General features: G+C 49.7%; 1 protein-coding gene and 2 long non-coding RNA genes across 5 annotated transcripts in view; 1 reads left to right on the forward strand and 2 right to left on the reverse strand.

The window, feature by feature from the left end:
- Positions 1-22,652, forward strand: part of Pik3r6 (phosphoinositide-3-kinase regulatory subunit 6) — a 51,622-nt gene extending 28,970 nt beyond the window's left edge. For all 3 annotated transcript variants that reach the window (XM_076542644.1, XM_015992365.3, XM_076542645.1), the window contains 12 exons: positions 158-320; positions 1,727-1,813; positions 2,818-3,232; positions 3,555-3,633; positions 4,872-4,994; positions 8,830-8,940; positions 11,622-11,709; positions 12,354-12,424; positions 13,024-13,114; positions 15,697-15,809; positions 21,290-21,402; positions 21,881-22,652. In XM_076542644.1, coding sequence (XP_076398759.1) covers positions 158-320; positions 1,727-1,813; positions 2,818-3,232; positions 3,555-3,633; positions 4,872-4,994; positions 8,830-8,940; positions 11,622-11,709; positions 12,354-12,424; positions 13,024-13,114; positions 15,697-15,809; positions 21,290-21,402; positions 21,881-22,034 — 1,608 coding nt within the window. In that variant the 3' untranslated portion in view covers positions 22,035-22,652. The remainder of the gene's footprint in view (positions 1-157; positions 321-1,726; positions 1,814-2,817; positions 3,233-3,554; positions 3,634-4,871; positions 4,995-8,829; positions 8,941-11,621; positions 11,710-12,353; positions 12,425-13,023; positions 13,115-15,696; positions 15,810-21,289; positions 21,403-21,880) is intronic.
- LOC121831322 (uncharacterized) lies at positions 15,487-16,489 on the reverse strand. The gene is made up of 3 exons (XR_006074682.2): positions 16,367-16,489; positions 15,713-15,788; positions 15,487-15,618 (listed from the first exon to the last, which is right to left on the reverse strand). It is a non-coding gene; the product is annotated as an uncharacterized LOC121831322 (long non-coding RNA).
- On the reverse strand, positions 17,550-25,463 carry LOC143266887 (uncharacterized). Its single transcript, XR_013041695.1, has 3 exons — positions 25,338-25,463; positions 22,534-22,602; positions 17,550-19,993 (listed from the first exon to the last, which is right to left on the reverse strand). It is a non-coding gene; the product is annotated as an uncharacterized LOC143266887 (long non-coding RNA).
- Between the last annotated feature and the right edge of the window lie 2 nt (positions 25,464-25,465).

Here is a 25,465-nt window from a genome sequence, read left to right on the forward strand (position 1 = left end):
TCACCAGGCAGCTCCTGCCCAGCCCCCTGGGAGTCTAAGGGAGGTGCCATGCTGGACTGTTGGTGGTCCTGCCAAATTTGGCATAGGAGTGTGGTAGGGCATAGGTTGGTGGATAGGGCAGTGAATAGGACTCAGGCTCTGATGTCCCCCCTTGTAGGCCAGCTCCCGTCGCCTCCTGGAACACTATTTCCACGCCGTAGTGGCTGCCATAGAGCAGGTGGCTAGTGAGGACAGTCCCAGCCGGCTGGGACACCTGGAGAGACTCGAGGCGATTTACTGCTCACTGCTAGGGCCAGCGGCCACAAGAAAATGCTGCATAGGTAAGCGGGGGTGGGGGGGTGGGGGGTGGGGGGACTTGCCAAGGGACCGCCGACCGCAGGGGGCGCAGAAGAGCTAAGCTAGACAGAATGAGATTTCAGAAGGAGCAGACACCATAGATCCTAGGATCCCTGGGGACCTAGAGAAAAGCTTAGAGAGTTGGCAGGCCCTGGGGCTAAGCATGTGGCTAATAGGATCATGATAGCCCACACCTGCAAAGCACCCCGCTTTATCCCATTAGCTACTCTAAATATTTAACATGATTTAAGTCTATGGCATGCCAAATCAAATAATTTGCAAAGTTAAGAAACGATCCTTGCCCCCATTTTACAGAGGAGATTTAGAAACTGATTTAGAAAGAGATGAAAATGTCTGCAGACTGTCACTCAGCTAGTGAGCAGCAGAGCCAGGACTCGAATCTTGTTCTGGCATACGTAGTAGCCAACACATTGGATCCCTAGAACACCTCCACAGAATGGGAAGTACTAGGTGTTGGCGTTATTTGTCCCTTGGGACGGTTTGTACCCTGCACACCTCCTTTCTATTTTGAATGTTGATAAAGCAATGCTATCCCCACACAGGAGTAAGTTCCATGAGTGGGCTTTAACAACCCAGAATGTGTGTGTGTCCTGGTTGTGATAGGATGATTCCTGTGTGTGTCCTGTTACACAGTCACTCAAAGCACCCAGGGAATGTGTCAGCCTGAGTGCGTCAGAACATATGGTCACTGACTGCACCCACAGTAGTTACTGCCTATGGAGTGTGTGACCCCTGGGGAAAGACCGTAGACTCAATCCAATTATAATTAAAAAGCGTTATTGATTAGTTGCTAGCAGGACCGATCTTTCTGAGCCAGATTTGACACTGCCGTGAAGGAGGGATGCGGGGAGGACTTTTAAGGGGAAAGCCACATGAAGACCTTTCATATCCATGCAAGCAAGTAAAAACTGTTCTGTTCTGCCAAGTTAAGTGATTAAGGCAACTCAAAACATTCTTTGGATATCTGCGTCAGCAAGTTACTGAAGCAAAAACAGCAGTTAGTCATATCATAACAAGGAGACAGTCACAGCTGTACATTTTTGGGTGAGGGGGTCACTGAGTCAGGATTACCGGGAACTTATCTTCCAGGGACTGGAGTCAGAGACAAATGGCTGGTGGGTACCAGGATGGATGCCTAGCATAAAACGGAGCTTCTTTAGCCATAACAGTTACAAGATGCCAGGGAAATGGGCAGGAGACCAGAGCAGAGGCCAGTGCACCAAGGACACTGAGGCCTGAACTTGGCAACCCAGGCTGGACAAAGTGGGCAGGACAGCCCTGTGTTGACTCCATCCCCTCAGTCTCCTGGACTTTCATTTTGTCTACAACCCTCCTCCCCACAGTCCCCACAGCCTGCTCCTTTCTTCAGGTGACCTTCTCCAAGACCGACTGCCAAGCATCCCTCTGCCCAGCCCTTACATCACCTTCCATCTGTGGACCGACCAGGAGCAGCTCTGTACGTGCCTGAGCCTCTGAGTCCCTGTAGAAATGACTGAGAACAGTGGTGTGTGTCCGTGTGTGTTCACATGTCTGGGCTCCTGCCTGTGTTCCAGTTTTGTTCTTTGAGTTGCTCCACACGTCTGGACAAAGACCAGATCTTCTCCAGGTTGGAAGAGTCCAGTGCATTAGCCATTGGTCTCATGCCCACGCTAACGCCGTCAATGTCCCCATAAGGGAGGCAAGCAGAACCCATTGTGATACCCAGACCTGACGGGGCCTTCCAGAGCAGACATTTCCCTCTACTCTTGTGTCCTGTCCCAATCTTCTTGGCTCTTCTAGAGAGTGAGGACAAGGACACCAATTGTGGTAGAAAGTATTAGGCTGCAGTACTGGGTCTCGACACTTCCTGTTACATGCTGGGTCGTGATCGGTACATTCTCTCTCTGGACCTAGAAGTGGGGGCTAGGAAAACCTGCAAGTCTTCCCTGGACCTGGTGGTCAGATACTGGGGGTCAGCTGGTGGTATTTGTGTCCCAGGGGAAGATTCAGGAAGGGGGAGGTTGGGAGGGTTCCAGGGTCAGTTAAATGTGGGAGGTGCTGGGTTAAGCTGATTTCTTTAGTGCTGGGGCTCCAGAGCTTTTAATAAGTTTACTGATTGGCTGGGCATGGTGGTGCACGCCTTTAATCCCTGTACTCAGGAGGCAATGGCAGGCGGATTTCTGTGAGTTTGAGGCCATCTTGGTCTATCTACATGGTGAGTTCTAGGACTGCTAGGGCTACATAGAGACCCCATCTCAAAAAGAGGAGAAACACATTTACTGATTGGCCTCAATGGGAAGAGTGCACAGAACTCTGGACCATTGTTGACCACAGGACCGTTGCCCTTTGTGGAGTGTCCCGTGGGGCTTCTGTTCAGGGGGACAGTGTTTGAGAAACAGGGGTCCCAGATTTCCGGGGAGCTGTCCTGTCCATATCAGGTGTCCCTACCATCCTGATGCTCCCCCTCTTCTCCTGTCTCAGGGAAGGAACTGGTGCTCTTCCTTCGCCCACGCTCCCAGATGCACCTCAGTGCTGACTTGGAGGCCTTGGATCTACAAGGATTTAGGCCAGACTGGGACTTGGCCCGGGTGTCCACTGACAGCGGTATTGAGCGGGACCTTCCTTTGGGGAGTGATGAGCTCCCGGACGCCAGCAGCTCGGAGATGGAGCGGGCCGCACTGCAGCGCAGGGGAGGCATCAAGAAGCGCGTGTGGCCCCCCGACTTCTCCATGCCTGGCAGCTGGGATGGGCCCCCGGGGTTGCACCGGAGGACGGGCAGGCCCAGTGGGGACGGGGAACTGCTGCCCGGAGTCTCCAGGGTGCATACGGCCCGCGTGCTCGTGCTCGGAGACGATAGGATGCTGGGACGCTTGGCCCAGGCTTACTATAGACTCAGGTAAGGCCCCGAGGAGGGACTGGGGTTGTCGGGAGTGTGGGTGGGTCTGGAAGGAGCCGGGAAATGATCCGAACAGGTATTACCGGGACAGAAGCAAGGCCAGGGAGGGTAAGGGAGAACACTGCAGAGAATCCCCAGTGCCCAGCCATCAGCTTGACAGGATATGACAACTGTTCCCATTTCATAAATGGGTAAACCGAGGCTCAGAAAGATAATATAAATTGCCCAAAGTCAATACAGGATAAGTGGCAAAGCCGAGACTCTTTGATGCCAACACGCAACCCCGAGCTCTTACCCATCCTACCTTGCTGCCTGTTGCCAGGAAACGGGAAAGCAAGAAGTTCTGCCTCACTCCTAGGCTCAGTCTGCAACTCTACTACATCCCCGTGCTGGCTCCTCAGGTGACTGGACCGGGGCGGGGGGGGGGGGGGGGTCGGGACCAAGGGGACCATGGGAAAGAGTGGAGGGGTCGGGAGCAGAGGTCTCATCAGAGAAGATAGGGAGGGGCGGGGACCCACTGGCAGCCTGGCTCCCTGGCTCAGGGACCAGAACCATCACCTCAGAATGTGGAGCTGAGAGACACTTGGAGGGGTCTTCCAGGTCAGAAGCCAAGACACAGGTCTTGCCACAGCAGCCTCCCCTCTGCAGGGCTTCCTCTTGTCTTTGTAACGGAATTATCAGTACAGATCAATAAAACTGAGGCGTTTCCCCCTCGGGGACCTCTCCACTCAGTAAAACCAGACCTTGACTACACGGTAGATGAGCCAGGGCAGGGTTGGTGAGTTTACTAAGTGGAGATGAGAAAGCACGTGCTTTGGGAGAGAGGCAGAGACTGAGGAAAAGGGTGTCACGCACCCAAGCTTGGGTTCAGGCTTCTCAAGAGCGTCACCCTGCCTTCACCGCGTCTATATTCCTGATGTCGCTATCTTGCTCAGAGGGTGTGGTTTTAAACAATTACACAACGTTTAAAAAGTAAGAAAAAATCCCGAGCGGTTTTACTTATCCTAGAGAATTTCCTCCGGTAAACGAGACGCTAGGCTGTTTTTCAGAGCTGCTTTGTTTAGATGCAGGGTTGAGAGACAAGGTCAGCGCAGGCGCAGATGTCGCCAGAACTCAAGGCCACGCCCATTCCGCCCTGAGCGAGCACGGTCCATTTGTTGTTTTAACATCTTCGCTCGAGTTATTTTTTAGAAACTGTCTCTCTAGAAAATCTTCACAGTGCGTGTGGTTAGCTGTACTGCAATTCTTTGCTTTCAGCTCATGGGAGACTTCCCCTCCCTCCCTCTCTCCCTCCACAGAAGAGAAAGTTTGAGGCAGATGACCCGATTTCATTGATATTGAAGGGAGTAGGGGAGAGTTGAAGCCACACTCATGCCAGAACAAGAGCCGAGCAATACTCACCTCTGCCCTTTAAAGGTCAACAGCGTTTTTCCAGTGTCACAGACAAGTAACCCTTCCGCTCCACTGGAGTTTATGATACAGAACACTAACGTGTCTTCACACAGTAGAGAAACTGAGCCCAAGCGGTAGAATGACTCGACCACAGTCACAGAGCACCGGGCTCTGCTATCTGGGGCACCCAGGCTGGGAGGGGAGAGCCTGACAGGTGCGTCTGTCCCCTTATCCCCCAATTCCCCAGGATCCAGAAGCATCCAGAAAGCCTGAGCTGGGAGAGCTGGCTTCCTTCCTGGGTCGAGCAGACCCGTGGTATGAAAGCACTGTCAACACCCTGTGTCCTGCCATTCTCAAGCTGGCCGAGATGGTAGGAGCCACAAGAAGGAGGGGGAGAGAGGGTGGGGAGGGGAGGGAAGAGGGGAGGGAATGGAGGGAATGGAAGGGGGAGGGCAGGAGGAGTGTGATTGGCAGGAAGGAAGATGGAGACATTTTACAAAGCTCAGAAGAAAAGGGAGGTGGAATCAGGAGACCCCAGTTAGGTATATCTGCAGCCCCTGACCTGAGTCAGCCCCATGGGATTTCATTTAGTTCTCACCGAGGGTGGGCCCTGTTGTCTCCGGGTGCTGTTGTGACCATACCTACGCCTCCATTTTACAGTCCCGGTAGCTGAAGCAGAAAGAGATTAGATAATTTGCCCAAAGCAGCAAAATAAACTACGATGTACCACCCCCTACCCTTGGAACCAGGGGATCAGACTGCAGACTGAATCCGCCATCCGCAACCATGACTGACAGGGACAGGATAGAACTTGGAGGGTGGGGTGACTGTCTGGGAGAGCCTTTGGCCATTCACACATATACCCGCTTGCTGCCATAAATGCCGCAGAGGGTTTTGTTTTTACACTTTGTCATTTACCCATCAGGTTTTTAGTTAGAGTTTAATGTTTCCTGTTGTTAGATGTAGTACTTCTATTCTTTGTGACTTCTGCCTTTGGAAGCATCTTCTTTTTAATTCTCTCTCTCTCTCTCTCTCTCTCTCTCTCTCTCTCTCTCTCTCTCTCTGTGTGTGTGTGTGTGTGTGTGTGTGTGTGTGTGTGTGTGTGTGTGTTGAGGGGGGATGCATACCACAGCACTCATGTGGAGGTCTGAGGACAACTTTACGTGGCTTCTGGGCATTGGATTTGGGTCTCCGGGCTTGTACAGCACACATAGCCCTGGGCCATCTCACCAGCCCCGAGAGTCTTGCTTCTTAAGGCCTGGGATGGCAATACTCAAACACTGTAACAGTCTGGATTTTTATATTTAAATAATGAGCCCACACACATAATTTTAGTCCTTCATCTGAGGTGTGTGTCATCTGGCTTTTTCCAATGGTTTAGCAGGTTATCCCACAGCTGTTAGTTTTATAAACCATCTTGCCTCATCCATTTGATGTTCTGCTTATATCCCTGACTGAACTCTTACATCTGTGTGATGCTATTTCTAGGATCCTATGTTTTCATGGATCTATGCAGTTCTGTACAAATCAATAGGATTCTATTTTGATATCTGGAAAGCTAAGCCTACAACATTACTTTTCTTTTACAGAACTTGTCAGAACATACTAGTTTATCTTTCCAGATAAACTTTAGAATTTGCATGTTGTTTTAAATTTTTTTGTTTATTTATATTAAATATTCATTTCATTTTGTGTGCACATGCATGCACAAATGCGTTCAGGTGCCTGTGGAGGCCCGAAGAGGGCATCAGATCCCCTGGAGTTCAAGTTACGGCTAGTTGTGAGCTCCCCACAGAGAGGCTGGGAACCTAACTCTGGGCCTCCAAAAGAAACAGCAAGTTCACTTAACCACTGAGCCATCTCACCATACTCAATTTTAAAAAAAATCTATTGGCATTTTGATTAAAGAGAGAGGATCAGCCTCTTTCACGTATGAATTGTCCCTCTCTGGGGGCATAATATAATTTCCTAAGTGCTTTCTCTTATGCCTGGGGGCTCTATGGTCTTTCTTTTATAGCCTCTACCCATTTCTTGCTCAGGTTATTCCTCATGTAGTATTCTTCTTGTTGTGGTGAGTCTATCTCTCTCTCATTGCAGTTGGAAAGAATGTGTGGCCAATGTAACAGGAAGCTACTGATTTATATGTGTTAATTATCCAAGTATTCATCCATTTCTTAAAAGTTAACATTTGAAAACATATCATAAAAAGTATGCATTTGCCTTCTGACTGGCCGCTGAACTAAGGCCTTGACTGTGTTTCTTACCCGCCTGACTGGGGCATCATCTTACATGTTTTATGCACACAAAGATGTATGGGTGTGTGTCTGTTTTCTGAATAGCACCTGGAGATGTTTTTGCACACACGAAAGACTGTTTAGCAGGGTATTGAACTACTTTTCCCCTTGAAAGCCAGAGATCATGGGAGACAGTCCATGGAGGCCGTGGCTCGTCTGCTCTGCTGGTAGCTTTGCTTTCTCCTCCTCTTTCTTATAGTTAATCATTAGTGTGGCCTCTCCAAAAGCAGCTTCCATGTGAAGGACCTGGAGACACTATGAGCAACGGTGTATTATCAGCATAATTGTGTGTGTGTGAGGGAGTATTGAGACAGGGTTTCATTGTGTAGCCCTGGCTATCCTGGAACTCACTATGAAGACTAGGATGGCCTTGAACTCACGCAGAGATCCACCTGCCTCTGCTTCTGCCTCTTTTTTTTTTTTTTTTTTTTTTTTTTTTTTGGTTTTTCGAGACAGGGTTTCTCTGTGTAGCTTTGCGCCTTTCCTGGAACTCACTTTGGAGACCAGACTAGCCTCGAACTCACAGAGATCCGCCTGGCTCTGTCTCCCCAGTGCTGGGATTAAAGGCATGTGCCACCACTGCCCAGCCATCTGCTTCTGCCTCTTGAGCAATGGGATTAAAGGTGTGCACCACCACGCCTGGCTAAGCATGATCTTTTTTAAGGGAATGTTTCAATGAACCAGATGTGAGAGTCAGGAGGGATTTGGGATTAGATATGCAATGCTTAAGACAAAGCCAAGCTTCTTGCCAACTCTGATGTCACGGCTTGAGCATTCCTAACCTGGAAGTCCAAAACTTGAAATGCTCTAACACGCACAATTTTCTGAGCACTATCTTGATTCGATAAAATTCCACACCTGTCTTCATGTGACAGGTCATAGTCAAAACATAGGCACACTGAAATTATCTTTGGGCTAAGATGATGAGGTACATATGAGACAAAATGAATTTCATGTTTACCATCGCCAAGTTATCTCATCATCTACACATCCAAAATCTGAAGGGGGAAATCATGGAGTTAGAAACACTCTGGTCCCAAGCATTTCTGGTAAGGGGTACTCAGCCTGTATCTCATTCTATATGGATGTTCTATTCTGTGTGGCTGTCACAGGGCTAAGAAAGCCACAGAAGATAAGGGCCTGAGCCCATCCCAGCAGCATGTAAATATCACTGGTTTATTTATTTTGAGACAGAGTCTCACTGTGCGATTTAACTCAACATTCTTTTTCCTCAGCCACCCAAGGAGCAGGGATTACAGACACATGCAACCACACTTGGTTTATCAGTGAGTTTATTAATAGATTCAGAGGTGGCCAGAGCCAAAAGAGACATCATCTGGTCATGTAGTTCAACCTCTGATTTCTCCCTTGAAGTCAGGCCTCAAAAAGTTTGAATAAGTTTTGCCCCAGGTTTCTGGATAGTGAGTATCCAATCCAAACCTAAACTTCTGTACGGGCTATTTCATAATTAGTTACATCCTCAGATAGCTAGCACATTGCCTCACAGCTCAGTAAGTCTGCACAAATGAAATTAACCAGCTTACCTGAGGAGGTGGAGTCTCATTAGAAGTAGTTTGTAGCCGGGCAGTGGTGGTGCGTGTCTTTAATCCCAGCACTCAGTAGGCAGAGGCAGGTGGATCTCTGTGAGTTCGAGGCCAGCCTGGTCTACAGAGCAAGTTCCAGGTCAACCAAAGCTACACAGAGAAATCCTATCTTGAAAAACAAAACAAAACAAAAATGTAGTTTGTATTTTGGTTAGAAGTAAAAACTAGATGGCCAGGAAAGCTTGGAGCTTGTTGGAGGAGTAGCCAGATTTGGTCATCACAGGGAGTTTTTCACTGAGACAATGGTGCCTCCCCTGGCAGCCTGGAGGTGAGTGGCTGCTGAAGACACTGTCCTTGTTCCTCACAGCCTCCCTGCTTAGACACGTCCCAGACGGTGGACCCCTTTATCCTGGATGTCATCACTTACTATGTTCGCATGGGCACCCAACCCATCTATTTCCACCTCTACAAGGTTAAGGTAAGTGTTTCCCCTGGGGTTCCAGGGGACCATGCCAGCCTGCAAGACCCCGTTAACCACCATGTCAACCCTCTGGCTCTGCGGAGATAGCAGTCACTAGGCTGCAAATGAGTTCCTGCCTGCTCTTAACAACTTGGTCTTCGTGGTGTCTGGACAAACCAGGTCATTATTAACTTCAAAGACCTCAAACTCAAGCAGAAGGTTGGGAGTCAGGGGTAGGCTGCTCTGAACTGTCTTCCATCCTCTGGTTACAAATTCCCAGTGCACTCTCATTTTTCTCTCCCACCACGCCTGTCTTCAGCCTCCTGGAGACCTTCAGATCCCTGTATTTTCTCACATCTGCCCTCCGCTGTTACCTCCTTTTCTTTCTTTCTAGTCAGCTCTTCATCTGAACTAGTCTGTTGCCTCGTTTGCTCCCCACCCCCTTCTTTTCCTTTTCTCTTCCCAGCAAAACACAAACCCAGTAGGACCATATACCCTTCCGAGGCCCACCTGGAAAAAAGAATCCAAGACCGTTTGGCACAGCTTCATCCTGGCCCGCGGAGATCCCTGGCCAGTTTCCTCTTCCTCTGAGACAGTGGCTATTCATCACTTTCCTCAAGCCCTTCCCTTCAGAGAGTGACTTTCCTCCCGTGAGGTCCCCTGAATGTCCTGTCCATATCCAAAATGCACCACACCCTTTCCAAGCCTCACAGGACCTCTCCTCGTGCACACGGACCTTCTCCAGTTCAGTGAGAACTTCTTCATCTAGGCCTTTGCCCAGACTGATGCCCCTTCTCCTGGATCTTCCTTCTCAGCCATGCACTTCTACCTGTCTCCATCATTTGCACTTGCTCACCCAAAACCAGAACAACGGTGTTCTGAACCCATGAAATTTTGGTCCATTTCCCGTTAGGGTGTGTATAACATTGAACTTCAAGGATCAGACTTTCTCCAGCTCTTGATTTCCTTTCCTACTGTGTTTTCAAGTTCCATACCTTTGATGGCAATAACCGTGGAAGAGAATTTAGCTTTAAAATCCTTCCTCCAGTTTCCCAAATGGCCTGTCTCTTATCAGTTGATGGTAGGTAGGTAGGAGCCATTTGGAGGCATGGTTTTCTTCCTTTTCGGTCCTAAGGTTAATTAGCTTTCCATTGAGTAGTTTTCTTAGTGGTCCTCACTGGGGGACACAGGAAGTGGCTGGCACACACCTACAAACTGGCTTGATCCTGCCCAAGGCCTTAAAGCTAAAGTACAGGATGGACTGAGTCCTGGTGTCCAGCAGACAGCGAAGCTGCGGGGTAGGACTCCTGAGTCCCCGGCCAGGGATGGAGAGAATCTGCTCTCTACCTCGCCTGGACTCGGCTGCTCCTTTAGACTTGCAGAATCCTCCTGCAGATTCCTGCTCTGCTTTGCATCACATCCAAAGGTTCTGTTTTCCCCCAGAATGTTCAAATATGTTTCAAGCTCATTAACTTAACGTGGGTACCAGTCAATGTCACAGGAAAAAAAGATGGTTAGTAATTTATGTAAGAAATTAAGCATTTGGATTACCTTGAGATTCATCATCATGCCAGACTTGGTAGTGCACACCTGTAATTCCAACCCTTGGGAGGTTGAAGCACGAAGAAATAGCATTAAGACGTGTCATACACAGCCACAAACAGTCACATCAATTACTTCATGTTCCACGTGAACATGAACATGAGGGGCTGGAGAGATGGCTCCGTGGTTAACAGCACTTGTTCTGTTGGAGGACCTGGGCTTGATTCCCAGCACCCACCTGGTGGTTCACAACTGTCCATAACTCCAGTTCTAGGATGCACATGATACTGACATATATTTGAGCAAAACACTCATACACATTAAAAAAAAACTTTTATTTATTTCTTATTTTTATTTTATTCTATTTGTTTACTTGTTTGGGGTTTTATTTATTTATTTATTTTTGGGGGACAAAGTCTCTTTATGTAGTTCTTGGCTGCCCTGGAACCTCCTATATAGGCTAGGCTGGCCTTGAACTCACAGAGATCTGCTTGCCTCTGTCTTTGCCTGAGTGCTGAGATCAAATGTATGTGCCACCACACCCAGATTAAAATGAATCTTTAAAAAAGAAGAAAATGACAAGTACAAGTCACATACACATACATATATATATGGCTATGACATGCCTTTTTATGATACATTGTGAAACTATGTTAATTAGGTTAGTTCATGTGCACATTACTTCACTCTTACATTTCATGGCACAAACATCACAACCTACTTGAGCTTTTAGTAAAAATACATGTTGCTATGAGCTATAGTCACACATTGTACAGTTCCTCGCTTGACCTTGGCTCCTCCTATGAAGCCGAGATTTTGTGTCTTTTACCAGTATGTGGTGGATAGGTTTGACCAGAATCAGTACCTCCAGATTCCTCCTCTCCATTCTTTTGTTTCTGGAAGGACTGACGCAAGTGACAGGAACTTTTCAAACCAGTTTAGGACTGGGGGTGTCTCTTAGCTTACACTGCTGAAATCAGGGGAGGGGAGGTCAGGACTGATGTGGCCATCACTCTCTGTAGCTCAGAACCTAGCATTGGCAGGTGGGTGGGTGGGACTCCTCCGGTTGTAGGTCAGAAGCTTTCTCTAAGCCCTCCTTCCTTCCCTCCCTCCCTCCCTCCCTCCCTCCCTCCTTCCCTGTCCCTTCTTGTCTCTAGATCTTCACCAACCTGAGTCACGACCCTACAGAGGACATTTTCCTCACTGAGCTGAAAGTGAAGATCCAAGACTCCAAGTCCCCCAAAGGTGAGTTTCTGTTCCCCTTTTCCCAGAGCTCACCCTGGCTCAGCTTCCCCCACACTCACTCTCTTGCTTCTCACCTGATGTCACCCCCATGGTCACCCTGCTGCATCTAGGCCCTCTGCTGAATGCCAGGGCCACACTTATCTCTCTACCTTAGAGCACTCCCAGTCTTCCCAAGATCCTACTGTTATGATATATTGCACAGGGAACCCCAAGAGTATCCTGCATGTTCAGGGAAACATGCTAGCATGCTGGGCAGATGCAGCAGCAGCAGGCTGGCAGGGCAACCCACACCTGCGGCCGGGCAGTGGCGGACAGTCATTCATGACCCAGATCCTGCATCCGAATGGAAATGGTTTATTATAACAGAGAGATGAAGAGAAAGATAGGAAAGAGGGAGAGTAGAGAGAGAGAGAGAGGAAGAGAGAGGGGTCAAGGGTGCACACTTCAGGGAGGAAAAGCAGAAGAGAGAGGAAGGTGAGGAGGGGCCTTTCCCCAAAATGAGGCATTGCTAACATTAGTTTCTAAGGGGTGGGTCAGAGCGCTAACAACCACCTCTCCACCCAGGGACAGCTGCCAGGTCTATTCAGCAGCTATGCCTCGGTGTCACGGGGGAGGGGATCTCACCTTCTCTTGTCTCCCCTCAGAGGGCTCTTCACCCCGAAGGAAAGGGGCGCCTGAGGGCACAGGAGCTGAGCTGTCCGTGTGCTACCAGAAGGTCAGTGTCATTGGCATAGCCAATGAAAGCCAGCCTCTGGGATATGGGGGTTGGAGACAGAGCCAAAAGAAGCCCCGCTCCCCTGTCTTGACGACATCCTCAGACTCTTTCAGCCCCCAGCACATTCTGCAAGGATGGAGCAAGGGTGAAGTTGACCTTACTCGCTAACAAGGAGGCAATGTGCTCTAAGAAATTAGAGGTTGGGTGGGCATGGCAGTGCATGTTGTTAAGCCCTGTAGAAGCAGAGGCAGGCGGATCTCTGTGAGCTTGAGGCCAGCTAGAACTACACGGTGAGACCTTGTCTTTAAAGAAAAGAAAAAAAAGAAAAAAGAAAGGAAATAAGGAAAGAAGGAAGGAAGGAAGGAAAGGAAAGGAAAAAAGCTGATTTCTTGCTCAAAAACTTCTTCCTTATGAGCTACCCATCTAGAAGTCCGAAGGGCTCCTTGGGGACCAGGGATGTCTAAGCCTCTGTCCACAGGTCCCTTATTGGCATCAGTACCGCAAGGAGACTCTCAGGACAAGGAGAAGTGGGACTTGAAGATATGGGGGAGGGCATGTTCTCAGGACCCCCTCTTTAGCTCTTCAATTCCCATCCCCAGGCCCTGCTCAGTCACAGGCCCCGAGATGTCACTGTTTCTCTGAGGGCCACCGGGCTGGTCCTGAAGGCCATTCCAGCTGGTGACACTGAAGGTGAGGAGCTGGGAATGCGGAGTGAAGAGATGGGTGGGATGAGGAGAAAGTCGGGGAGGAAAGGGGAACAGGGCTGGTTGATAGGGATGGGGAAGCTGGGGTGGGGGGTTGGGGTCTCACAGCTTCCCTGCCATCAAAGAGCTCTAGTTGGGAAGAGCTGAGGCCCGATTGCCTTGAATAAAGCAAGACCCCTGCCCTCCGGTGGTCCACTGCCAAACAATCCAGACCATCCCAGCCTTGGAACTGGGGCTCCATAGCTGGAAGGTAGAAGGACCTAGGGATGGGAGCAGAAGGCCTCTCCACTCTGAATTAGGCCTACAGAGCTGGCAGCTTGCTGCTGGGAAATGTTGGACTTTCTAATTTGTTCCAAAATGAAAACAAATGAATGAATGAAATGAAGTATAGAAACCAGCTCCTCTAGACATAGCACATCCTCAACATGAGCTGTCACCAAGAGCTCTCTGGTCCCCTGCAAGGAGGAAGAGGTGGCTGGCGGGCGACACAAGTTACCAGCACCAGGCACGTTTCCCAGGAGCTGACAGCATTCTGTTAGATGCAGCACCTCTCTTCTGAGCACGTGAACTCCCTGAGATATTATTATCAGTTTTCCTAACTCCTGCCTGATAGGGAACAGAAGCAAAGACAGCAACTTCCTCGAGGTCACCTCTGTAAGGGTTCAAAGCCAGGCATCCTCACTCCTCTCCGCTGTCCCACAGTGTCTCTGAGAACTGCTAAATTCCACAACTGAGGCTTCAGGGCTGTGACCCACACAGACTTTGGGAAGACCATTTCCGAGCATATAAGAAAGTTCACCGCGGCAGAAATATATCTGTTCACCACTCTCCCACAGTACCTAGGACGTGCCTGGCACACAGCAGCTGCTCAGGAAGCTAGTGGCATGGTCCAGGCCTATCATCCCAGTGCTTGGGAGGCTGAGGCAAGAAGGTCATAAATTCAAAGCTTGGGCTACATTACAAGTCCTTGTCACAGACAAACAAGCCTTCAATAAACATTTGCTGAATAAAGGAAACAATGTTTTACACCCACAAATGTGTCTTAAAGACACACAAGATGCAAGACAGCATCTTGCAATGTGGGCCAGGCTGGTCTCGAACTTGCCATCCCCTTGCCTAGACTCCTGCAGCAGTGTTCTTACAGAGGCATCTGACACAAAAGGAAGAAACTCCAGACATATAGTACTTTCTGATAAGGCCGCTTCCAGGCCAATTGAACTTTTAGGTGACATGTAACCCTCTGTCATATTCTAGAAAGACGTTCTTTCCTTATAGCATGTTAGCATCATGAAGGAGACTCAGTTCTGCTTGTGGCTCATGATCTGGAGGCGGCTGTGAAGCAGTGGACCGGGAGGGCAGGGCAGAGCTGGGTGGGCAGAAGTCACACCCCTTTCTTGCCGGTTGCTATCTGTGTGGCTTTGGTGAGTGATGTGTCACTTTTATACGTTTAAATAGAAGATGCAGGTAATAGACACTTGTTCATGCGCACATGGTAAACTACAGACGTTAGTCCTGCCCATGGGGAGCCTGGTGGTAGACACCTGTAACCCCAGCAAACCTCAGGACGGGGCAGGGGGGCAAGGGGGGGGGAGGCAAGGGGATCAAACCAGGTCATCCTTGGTTACATAGTAAGTTTGAGGCCGGATAGGACTATATGAGACCCTGCCAAAGAAGGGGAGGAGGGGAAGAGGGAAGAGGGGAGAGAGGGCAAGTATTGTATCCCTTCTTTTTCCTTCATAAGATTCTCACTTGTATTCTAACCCCGAGCCCATTACAGAGGTGAGACCAGAGCTACCCAGAAGCACAAACTCTCTAAGCATCATCTTTAGTTGGCAGAGGGAGCTTAAACCTGGCAGTGGTCACACATGGTGACTTTTTGATGCAGTGTACACTATCAAGAAGTGGATTGGAGTGGGGACTAGGGATGTGACTTGCTGATAAAATGTTTGTCTGGTACCTTTGAGGCCCCAGATTCAATCCCCAACACTGCTCAATGCATTGTTTAAAAAAATTACAAAGAGGGCTGGAGAGGTGGCTTAGTGGTTAAGAGCACTGGCTGCTCTTCCAGAGGACCTAGGTTCAATTCCCAACACCCACATAGCAGCTCAAAACTGTCTGTTCCAGGGGTTCCCACACCCTCACACAGGCACATATTCAGGCAAAATACCAATGCACATAAGATAAAAATTAATAAATTATTTTTTAAAAAATTACAAAGAAAGGAAAGCCCAGTGTGGTGGCGTACACCTTTAATCCCGGCGCTCAGGAAGCAGAGGCAGGCGGAGCTGTGAGTTCCAGGCCAGTCAGGGCTAAGTACCAGGGCTGCATAATGATACTGTTTTCTCATTATGTAGCCCTGTGGGAGAGGTGATCACCACGGGTTGAGAAACTTGGTTGATTCTCCAGGGAAGGAGATGGGAGAGGAAGAAAACAGAAGCGTGGTTAGGACCAACATGGAACCCAGAAGTGGAGGCCGCAGGGCGGGATTACCTGGAAGCAGAGGGCTTCTTAGGACCCAGAATCTCCGGCCTCCCACTCACATACCCCTCCCATCTCACTTGGTTTCAGGGCTCTCCCACTGCACCTCACCAAATGCTGCTTCTGCTCCGGACTGCACGTGTCTGCACGTCAGTGTCACCGAGGTCGTCAAGTCCTCCAATCTGGCAGGAAGGTCGTTCACGGTGAGTTCTGGAACGGGGGGGGGGGGGGGGGGACAGGCAGTCGTTGAGGGAGCCCAAGGGGGAGGGTATTCAGGGGAAGGGCGCTGACTGGTGGCCCTTCACTCCTGCTGTGGGGCTTTACCCTCTGCTGGTGTAAGAGAGGCGCCGAGCCTGTCTTCCATCTGCAGCCCATTTGAGGACTAAGCCATCCCCTGACAACCAACCACATTTGCCCACATACACCACCCCGGCCACTGCCCTGCAACCAGACTCGGACATGACAGACGGCACCCATGCAGCTCCCTCGACTTCATTGCTTCTCTGGCCCCGCCCCCTCGCTCCTTGGCTTTGCCTTAACTGATGTTTAATGATCAAGGTTTGAGACTCACCAGCTTCTCCCGCTGATGGCTCCTCTCAGCTCCCACTCAACTCGACCTCAGAGCCCCACGATCCCACCTGAACTGTGCTCCCACTGACATGGACGCCTGTGCACCACCCGCCAGACAGGCTGAGTGAGGAGAGGTTCTGAAATAAATCCTGCGCCCACACTGACCCGGCCCCAACGAACTCCTGCTCACCCTCGATGTCACTCAGTCCCTTTCCTGGTGGTCCTTGGCGTCTCTTTTTCTCTTTCTCTGCCTTGATCTCTCCCGCTTCCCTGCTCCTTCCTCTACAGACAGGCTAGGGGTCTCCTCTCCATCCTAGAAACAGACAAGAAACTCTATCTTGGCCGGGTTTTCTTCCTGGCCACCAGCCGCAGGTTCTTTCTCCCGTCTGGGTCAAGCTTTTAGAAAGGCACTTCTAGGGGTCTGAGGTCCAATCCATGGTGCCTTTGCTCACACACTATTGCTGTCAGCTTATCCCACTGCAGCTAAGTCACCTCCCTGCTGCAAAGCCGATGTCCCTTTTCACTCCTTCCATTTCTTTACTGCAAGGTCATGTTTTCATCTCTAGGTAAAAAGTGTCATTGTTTATTTTGGGTCAAAAGGTCAGTGCATGGTTAGGATGACTGGTGACTTTTTCTTTTTTTCAGTATAGATACTTTGGTTTTTTTTCATTATGTATATTTTTATAGAATTGATAGATACATACAGTGGATAATGGTCTTTAGCAATACTTTTGCTCAAAAATATGATAAGTAGGCTGGGAATGGTAGTGCGTGCCTTAACCAGCACTCTGGAGGCAGAGACAGGTGGGTCTCTGTGAGTTCAAAGCCAGCCTGGTCTACATAGTGAGTTCCAGGTCAACTAAGTTTATATAGTGATACCCTGTTGTAAAAACAAAATAAAATAAATATATATATATATATATAACATATATATTTCATATATGTGAAAGACTTGTGCGTCTGTCCTGATGGGACCTTGTTTATGTCATTAAATATTATTTCATAATGGTTGCATATACTTATATGATCATTGACATGTTTTTTGTAAGGTTAAATGATCTTCTTTCACTACTATAAGCATACTGTGGGGTTAAACAGATGCTAAAACTCATGATTATGCCTTTAAAAACTTTCCCTGGTGAGCTGGCATCTGGACACCTGGACGTTGTACCACACTGGTCTCCAAGCCCCTCCACTGCCATGTGTGGCCACCGGTTTTGGAAGGCAGTCAGTACACTAGCTAGCATGTTTCATCTTTGTGAATCTGATCATCAAAATTTCCATTGTTTTAATCTGGATTTCTGTCACTCCAAATTAGTGAGGCTGATTTTTCTCATATTTACCAGTAATCTTTATTTCTTTATTTCCTGTTTATGTGCTCACCCATACTGATACCATGGTATCCTTGTCTTATATTTTGTCTCATATTTTCCCAATTTTTTTTTTTTTTTGAGACAGGGTGTCTCTGTGTAGTTTTGGTGCCTGTTCTGGATCTCACTCAGTAGACTAGGCTGGCCTCGAACTCACAGAGATTCGCCTGGCTCTGCCTCCCGAGTGCTGGGATTAAAGGCGTGCGCCACCACCGCCCTGCTTTTCTTTCATTTTTTTAACCTTTCTATTTCAGTTTCCTACCTGGGAGTTCTAGAAGTCACACCTCTGGCCTTTGCTGTGCTATTCTTGTTTATCCCCAGATCCCTTTCACCTACACATCCTGTAAGAGGATGGGGGGGGGGGCCGCTATTTACCTGGGAGGCCTATGCTGACGCTCTACCCTTCCCTCCACATCTTCCCTACTACCTCCACTCCCTGGTGAGCTGGGCACCCCACCTTTACGCTCTCCCAGAATCTGGGGACAGAGCCACGAAAACACTGCAGCCCTACAAATGATCGGGGTTCTGGGAGGGGGTCCTTGTCTTGGTGTTTCCAGCCCTCAGTGTATCTGGCACACAGCAGACCTCAACGGATGCTCACTAGTCATCTAGAGCTTCCAACATCTCAACCCTAACCCTGAAGTTCACTTCTCTGAGGCGAGCTATCCACAGCAGGAGAGCCCTGATGGCTCGACTCTGCCTTAGCGTAGGATCGTAGGATCGTATGCATAGTGTTTAAGCTTGAAGCTGTAGGGTAGGCTGGTTCCCCTTGACGGCAGCTTCTCTTTGGAATCAGTTCCTTCTACTAGCCGCTGCTCACTTGACCTCATTAAATAACCTGCCCAGGGGCTTTTGGATATCTAAGCTAATCCACCCAGCAAGTTCCCTTTTTTAGTCACTTGCTGACTTGCTGAGTGAGATTCCAAAAGCTGTGTTTCCTCTCCTGGAACCCTGACAAGTTCCATCAGATGGTAAACACCAAGCCACGAAGGGGAAGTTCTTGGTGAGCTGGAGAGGAGGTGCTCCCAGCTGGGACCAGCACGAGTCGAGTCCGTGGCTGGCTTGGTGGGCTTGCCTCAGGCTGGGCTGGATGTTTGCCAGCTAGGACACCAGCAAAGCAAGGACAGAAGAAAGGATGCCGCGGGTGTGGGACAAAAGCCACGCCGACAGGGAAGAGGAGCATGTGGCCTGCTCGTACATCTTGCAGGGTGGCATCCTTTGCAAGGCCCGCAGCTGGCCCTTATCGGTGGCCCCCATAACTGCATTACAGATGCATGCTGTCTTCATAGGCCACAGCCCAGGAGATAGGGCGTGCCGTAGCATGTAGACCCCGGGGGCAACTGCAACAGACAGGTGTGTGGAAGGAGGCTGGTAGATGGCCTCTGGTCATCTGGAGTGTGAGTCTGGGTCCTGCCAAACACCTGAAGCACCACCCTGTATGTGGCAGGGGAAAGAACACTGAATCAGAATCAGTTTGCTGAGTTCTACACTCAGCAGGCCACACCCAGTTCATCGGACCTCAGTCTCTCTACTTAGGCAACCCCCATTCCCTCTCCAGGTACAGTCAGCTTGAGCACAGTCTGTAGAGTGAGTAACCCTGGCTGCCCCCCGGCCCCTCCTTGTGCAGGACCTCATCCCTCTGCCACTTCTCTGGGTGTTCCTGGAAGGTGACTAGTGGCTCCCCGGTGCAGACAATCGGCTGGTTAACTGTCTAGTTACAGCCCACTGGGCCCCACGGCCTGCTCACCTGCCCACAGCACACCCCTCCCAAGCTGCTTCAGGTTCTATCGCACAACCAGACGTCACCTCTTCCCTTGTCACCCTGTCAGGGGGTCTGCTCCCCTCCCATCTAGTGGATGTTGGGGTGTCTCTTTCCTCTCCACTCACAGCTCAGTTGTTCAGATCCACATGGGGGGAAGGGAGCAGAGAAAAGGGGTTTAGGCCAGGAGACAAAGGGAGAAAGGACATACAGGAGTTTTCCTTCTTCCTCTGAACACGGAGTCTTCATCACCAAGATCACGGGTCTATTCTTCTGGGAAAATTACAACCAACAGTAACAACAACAATAATAACGAGCACCCGACACTAACACAGTGCTGTGTCCCATGCTCTATTCCGAGCACTCACTGTTCAGCCTTGGCCGGCTTGGAACTCAGAAGTCCACCTGCCTCTGCCTCCCGAGTGCTAGGATTAAAGGTGTGCGCCACCACTCCAGGCCTGTCCTCCTAAAACAATAACTCAGAAGTCCATACTTGCGCTGCTCACATTCTTCTGGGTGCAGGCCCATTCACTGGAGACTTGTGGACCTACAAGGGGCCACACCCTTCAACAAGACTGACTCTCTACCCCCCAGGAGCCATCACCTGTCCATAGCTCCTCCGTGAGAGTTGGGGACATGTCCTAGTTTTCCTTTCTGTTGCTGTGATAAAACACTGACCGAAAACAACCTGGGGAGGAAAGGGTTTATTTCAGCTTATAGGTTACAATCCATCACTGTGGGAAGCCAAGGAAGTAACTTAGAGAACCTGGGGGAAGGAGCTGGAGCAGAGGTCATGGAGGAACGCTGTTTAACTGGCTTGCTCCCTCCCCATGGTTTGCTCAGCCTGCTTTCTTATATAACCCAGGACCAGCTGCCCATAGTGCCCACATCAATCATTAATTCTTTTTTTTTTTTTGGTTTCCCGAAACAGAGTTTCTCTATATAACAGTCCTAACTGTCCTGGAACTTGCTCTGTAGATCAGGCTGGTTCAAATTCACAGAGGTCTGCCTGCCTCTGCTTCCCTAGTGCCAGGATTAAAGGCATGTGCCACCACCACCTGGCAATCATTAAATTTTTAAAAATGCCCCATAGAGTTGCCTATAGGCCAACTGATGGAAGCACTTTCTTAATTGATTTGCCCCTTCCCAGGACTCTAGTTTGTGTCAAGTTGAAAAAACCCAGGAGCACAGGGCTCCTGAACCCCTTCTGCTTCCGTGATGGGACACTGACTGGCTTGCTCTTGTGCAGGTCCTGCGCAGACGACAGCCACAGCTGCTGTGAGTCCAACAGTGCAACGGTCCTGTCATGCCAGGAAGACACTGTTCTGCCCCAGTTCTCTCCGACCCCTGGCTTTCACACCTTCCTGCCCCTTGTGTGATTGTTATAGGCATCAGAGTTGAAAACACTTGGAGGAAGTGGATTCTAAGGTTTCCTGACACACTGGGGCTGTCTGGTCTACCAAAAGCTCCTGTCTCAAGAGTTCTCTGTTCCATAGGAAGGGCCTCTCTGGAAGTCCCCTCTGTCCAGAGTCAGAAGGATGCTAGGGGCTGCTTCCCACTGGCTTAGAGTTTTATTTACCTGTTTCCTAGACACCCCGTCTATGTTTGCCCCAGGTAAAGAATTGTACATATAATTTAATGCTGAGAACTGGGGTCAACTAGCAATATGGTTGCCATAGGAGATGCTCAAGAGACATACGGACACTCTAACTTGATAGTCCGGCATGTACTGCCCACAGCATCTTATTTTGTATTCATAATGAAGCATAACAGGTCGAGAAAAGAACTGCAGAACGAGAGCAGCATCCAAGTGTGAGGGCAAGCTGGAGGCCATCCATGCAGTCACCGTCGATAACAGGAAAAGAACAGGGACCCCTTGGGATAGATGCAAGAAACACACCAGAACCGAAGGTAGACCAGGTTGGCAGAGCCAGCCGCTGAGTGAGCAAAGGTGACATTTACATAAACTGTTTCTCTGATGTAGATGGCCACAAACACCTTCCGGACATCCAGTATCCAGGTCCAGAGCCAAGACCAGAGGCTGCTGACACTCTGGCTGGACAAGGACAGCCGCCGCACTTTCCGGGATGTGGTCAGGTGAGTGAGGCTTTCTACCCCAGGACTCTGGTCCCCCGCGGGAAAGTCTAAGCTCCCACAGTCTCCTGTCTTGGGCCCAGGGCACTTATCAGAGTCAGATCTGTAGCCAGGCAGGTTTTAGACCCTAGGACTTGAGCTAGTGCTAAATGTTCCCAGGATTCCTAGGGGCACACACAGCCTCCAAGCCCTCCTGTTCCAGCCCCTCTGTTGGCACTGACCCTTCGTCAGAGGCTCCCCCATTTTGTGACTTTTGCAGGGTTTTCCCCAGGGAGGTAGACACAAAGACACAGTGACCTAGATCCAAGCATCTCCCCGCTCTCAGAGAACACTGGTGGATGATGACTTCCTTCTCTGATTTGTCCTCTGTCTTCTGTGGCCCCCTCCTCTGTACCCTACAAAAATTGGTCTGCCTTTTAGATGTGCTGGGCGAAGAAGGTCCCTGAGATTAGTTTTCTAAGCTGGTCTCTCCCCATTGCAGGTTTGAGGCTGGCCCCTGCCCAGAGCCGTGTTCACGGGCCCAGAAATCCAAGATGGCGGGCCTCAATTCCCATGGGCAGAAGACAGAAAAGAGTATGGCCAAGCTCAGTCCCCTTCTGATGCCCATCAACACATTCTCTGGCATCACCCAGTGAGCCTGCCAGGATAGTGGAAGATCTGGATCCAGGGGCAGCAGACCCAAGAAGAAAGAAACACTACCTACCCACCCACCCGTAACACTCATACTGACAGCCTCACCGGGCAGTTCTGCTTGGACCAGGAGCCAGAGAATACCCGGGAGTTGAGAGAGCCTGGATTATGATGAAGAAGGGGGCATGTGATGAAGAAGGACCTATCCCAAGGCTGTTGGATTTCTGGACAAGGCTGGGATGGAATGAACACATGCACACACAACCCAGTTTCTTCCAGAAACTTCACTCCCACTTCCCAAGCTGTCTTCATGACCAATTCAAGCTCCCTAGGGAATCCTGCGGGAATAGCTGGGTGGTCAACGGTAGAGCACTTGCCTAGTATATGGGAGGCCTTGGATTTGACCCCAGAACCACAAAAAGGGGGTCGGAGCTGATGGATACAATTTTTGTATGGAGTCCTGTGGCTGAGGAAGAAACAGGAAGTAAGCAAGGGACACTGTACCTGCTTCCTGCTGATCTTGTACCATCCTTTCCTGCTCTCGGGCCATGGTTCACCCGTGCTGAGGCGGGTCTGTCTCAGGAGAGAAGATGATAGTATCAATAAAAGCACATTGAAGTGTTTCTGCCTGTGTGTGTGTGTGTGTGTGTGTGTGTGTGTGTGTGTGTGTGTGTATGAGTGTGTCACAGTATATGTGTGTAGGTCAGAGGACAATTTGTAGACATTTTTTCTTTCCTTCCGTGGTGTGGGTCCTGGAACAGAACTCAGGTTGTCAGGCTTGGCAGCCAACACCTTCGCCATCCCCACGGCCCTGTTGATACTGTAGAAGCCCTCAGGAGGTGGAACTTAATCTAACCGAATGAATTCACTTAGGCCAGGCAGCCGGTTCGTCTCATATTCGCTGCTGTGATCTGTTCCCCTGCTCTTTCCTCGTCTCATTTTTCTTAACTTCGGGACTCCCTCAAGCCAAGGCAGGAATGCAGGGTAGCTTCAGAGAAACCAGTGATTAAAGACTAAAAAAAATTTTTTGACGTTTCAAATAAAACAAAAAATTGCATCTCCAGGTACAAAAGATCAAGGACAAACAGAACTGTGGTGTCCTCGGCCCTTTCACCAGTTGCAGGGTGGGAGAGAAGCAGGAAAAGTCCAAGGGGCTTCGACTCGAGTGCCGCCCTGTCAGCTAGATCGAGTCCCAGAGGACGGTGACAGGGAGGGTGGTAAGGGTCCCTTTGAAATTAGGAATCTCTGTCAGTTACTCTTCACGGCCAAAAAGCAACCGGAGAAAGAAAGAGTTCATCTTGGCTCACGGTTCCAGAGGAACGCGAGTCCATCATGGCAAGAAGGAACGGCGGCAAGCAGTGGGCATGGCAACGGGAAGCAGAGAGCTCATACCTTAAAACACGTGGGTGAAGCAGAGAGGACACACAAGGAGACAACTTTAGACTCTCAAATCCCTTGCCAGGAGTGGTGGCACAGGCCTTTAATCCCAGCACGTAGGGAGCAGAGGCAGGTGGGTCTCTGTGAGTTTGAGGCCAGCCTAGTCTACAGAGTTCCAGGACAGCCAGGGCTTTGTAGTGAGATCCAGTCTGTTGTTATTGGTTTTGTTTTTTTGAGACAGCCTTGTCTTTTTTTAGTTTTTGTTTTTTCCAGACCCTGACAGTTTCTCGTGCCTGAGGCAGTCCAGGGACCCGGCAGGGCCTTTGTTTTGTCTTGCTTTTGTTTTTTTGTTTGTTTGTTTTTGTTTTGGTCTTTTCAGTTTTTCTGAGACAGGGTTTCTGTCTGTAGATCAGGCTATCTTGAACTCAGAGATTCACCTGGCTTTGCCTCCTGAGTATTGAGATTAAAGGCATGCACCACCACATTCTCCCAGGCATAGGGCAAAGTCCCATGACCCATCCCCAAACCAAGAATGATGTAAGTAGGGCTCTGAGGTTAGCTCCCATACAGGCCCAAAGACAGTCTAAGTTTATGAAGTCTCTGCTCCCCCATGGGCATGGGAAGCAAGGGACATTTTCTCAGGTAGGCAGAATCAGACAAGCGCAAGGGGAATCACAGAGAAAAGAATGCATTTTGGGAAAGAGTGTGGAGTTTGGCAAGCGAGGGCAATGCCTGACTGCAGAAGAAGGAAGGGTTGAGGGGGCAGTCGTCAGTGTTTGGAAACTGGTAATGATGACAATCTCACTCATTTTGAGCTGGGCTTTTATTTTTTCTGCACTGAGGTGATGTGAACTGCTTCATACCAGTTTGAACATTCACAATAATTAGTTGTGTGTGTGTGTGTGTGTGTGTGTGTGTGTGTGTCTGGTTAATTTATTGGTTGACATTTTTGAGGCAGGGTCTCGTGTAACTAAGGCTTGTCTTGAACTCTTGATTTTCCTGCTTCCAGCTCCAATGATGGGATTATACGACTAAACCACCACATACCATTAATCATTTGGTTTGTCGGGTTTTTTTGCTTAGTTTTGTAAACGAGGTCTCACATAGCTGAGGCTGATGGTGAACTATCCTGCCCTCCAGCCCTCAAGAGTTGACTCACAAACAAGTATCCCCACACACAGCTAGCAATCCTTAAGTTTTAAAGTAACCATTACGAGTCTGTCAGTCAGAAAGGTTAAGAGAAAGTGCTGGGGATCTTAGCTCTCTACCAGTTTACAGTGAAAGCCATTATTGAATCAGGTTCAGCTATGTGTACATACCAGTCGGCAAACACCCTCACCCTCCAGTCCACAGCCAAATTAGGTGCACTGAGCAAGCCTTCAATGAAAGTTGACCAAATCAGGCTAGGACGTAGCTCAGTGCTAGAGTGCTTGCCTAGCATTCATGGAGGCCCTGGGTGTGAGAATAAAACAATTACTAAATCAGTAGCTAGATGATTGGCCATTTTGGAGGAGGTCACACCTTTTCTCGGGGCTGCTTACATGTGATGAAATAGTTGTATGGTCTGGGAGCCAAAATATCTGCCTCCCTGGGAGTTTTGGTGCTGATGAAAAACAATAAGGTTAACAGAGGGATTATAGACAAAAGTGCACTTGATAACAGCAAAGCAGGGGAGTGGAGATGTAAGTCCTGGTGATAGCCGGACAGGATTTCGATTTCACTTACAATAAACAGGACCAACTTCTGCAGATGGCCACTGACCAGTGGGCCTCTAAATGCAGACCTGAGGACTAGATGTGCGGACGTCGTTCACCCCATTCTTCTCCGCCCAGCCTCATCCCTCTCCTGACCCTGACAGTTTGTCATGCCTGAGGCAGTCCAGGGACCCGGGAAGGCCCGTGGCCAAGCTCCAAACGCGCCCAGCTACTCACAGGTGGCGCAGGTGCAGCGCAGGTGGGGGGGGCGCAGGTGGGGCGCAGGTGCGGCAGGTGGGGCCAACAGGTGCGCGGGCTCCGCCCCCGCCATGCCGCACTCCTGGGGCGGGGCCACTTCCGGGCGG

This window comes from Peromyscus maniculatus, chromosome 8 (genome assembly GCF_049852395.1).
Source record: "Peromyscus maniculatus bairdii isolate BWxNUB_F1_BW_parent chromosome 8, HU_Pman_BW_mat_3.1, whole genome shotgun sequence".
Lineage (NCBI taxonomy): Eukaryota > Metazoa > Chordata > Mammalia > Rodentia > Cricetidae > Peromyscus > Peromyscus maniculatus.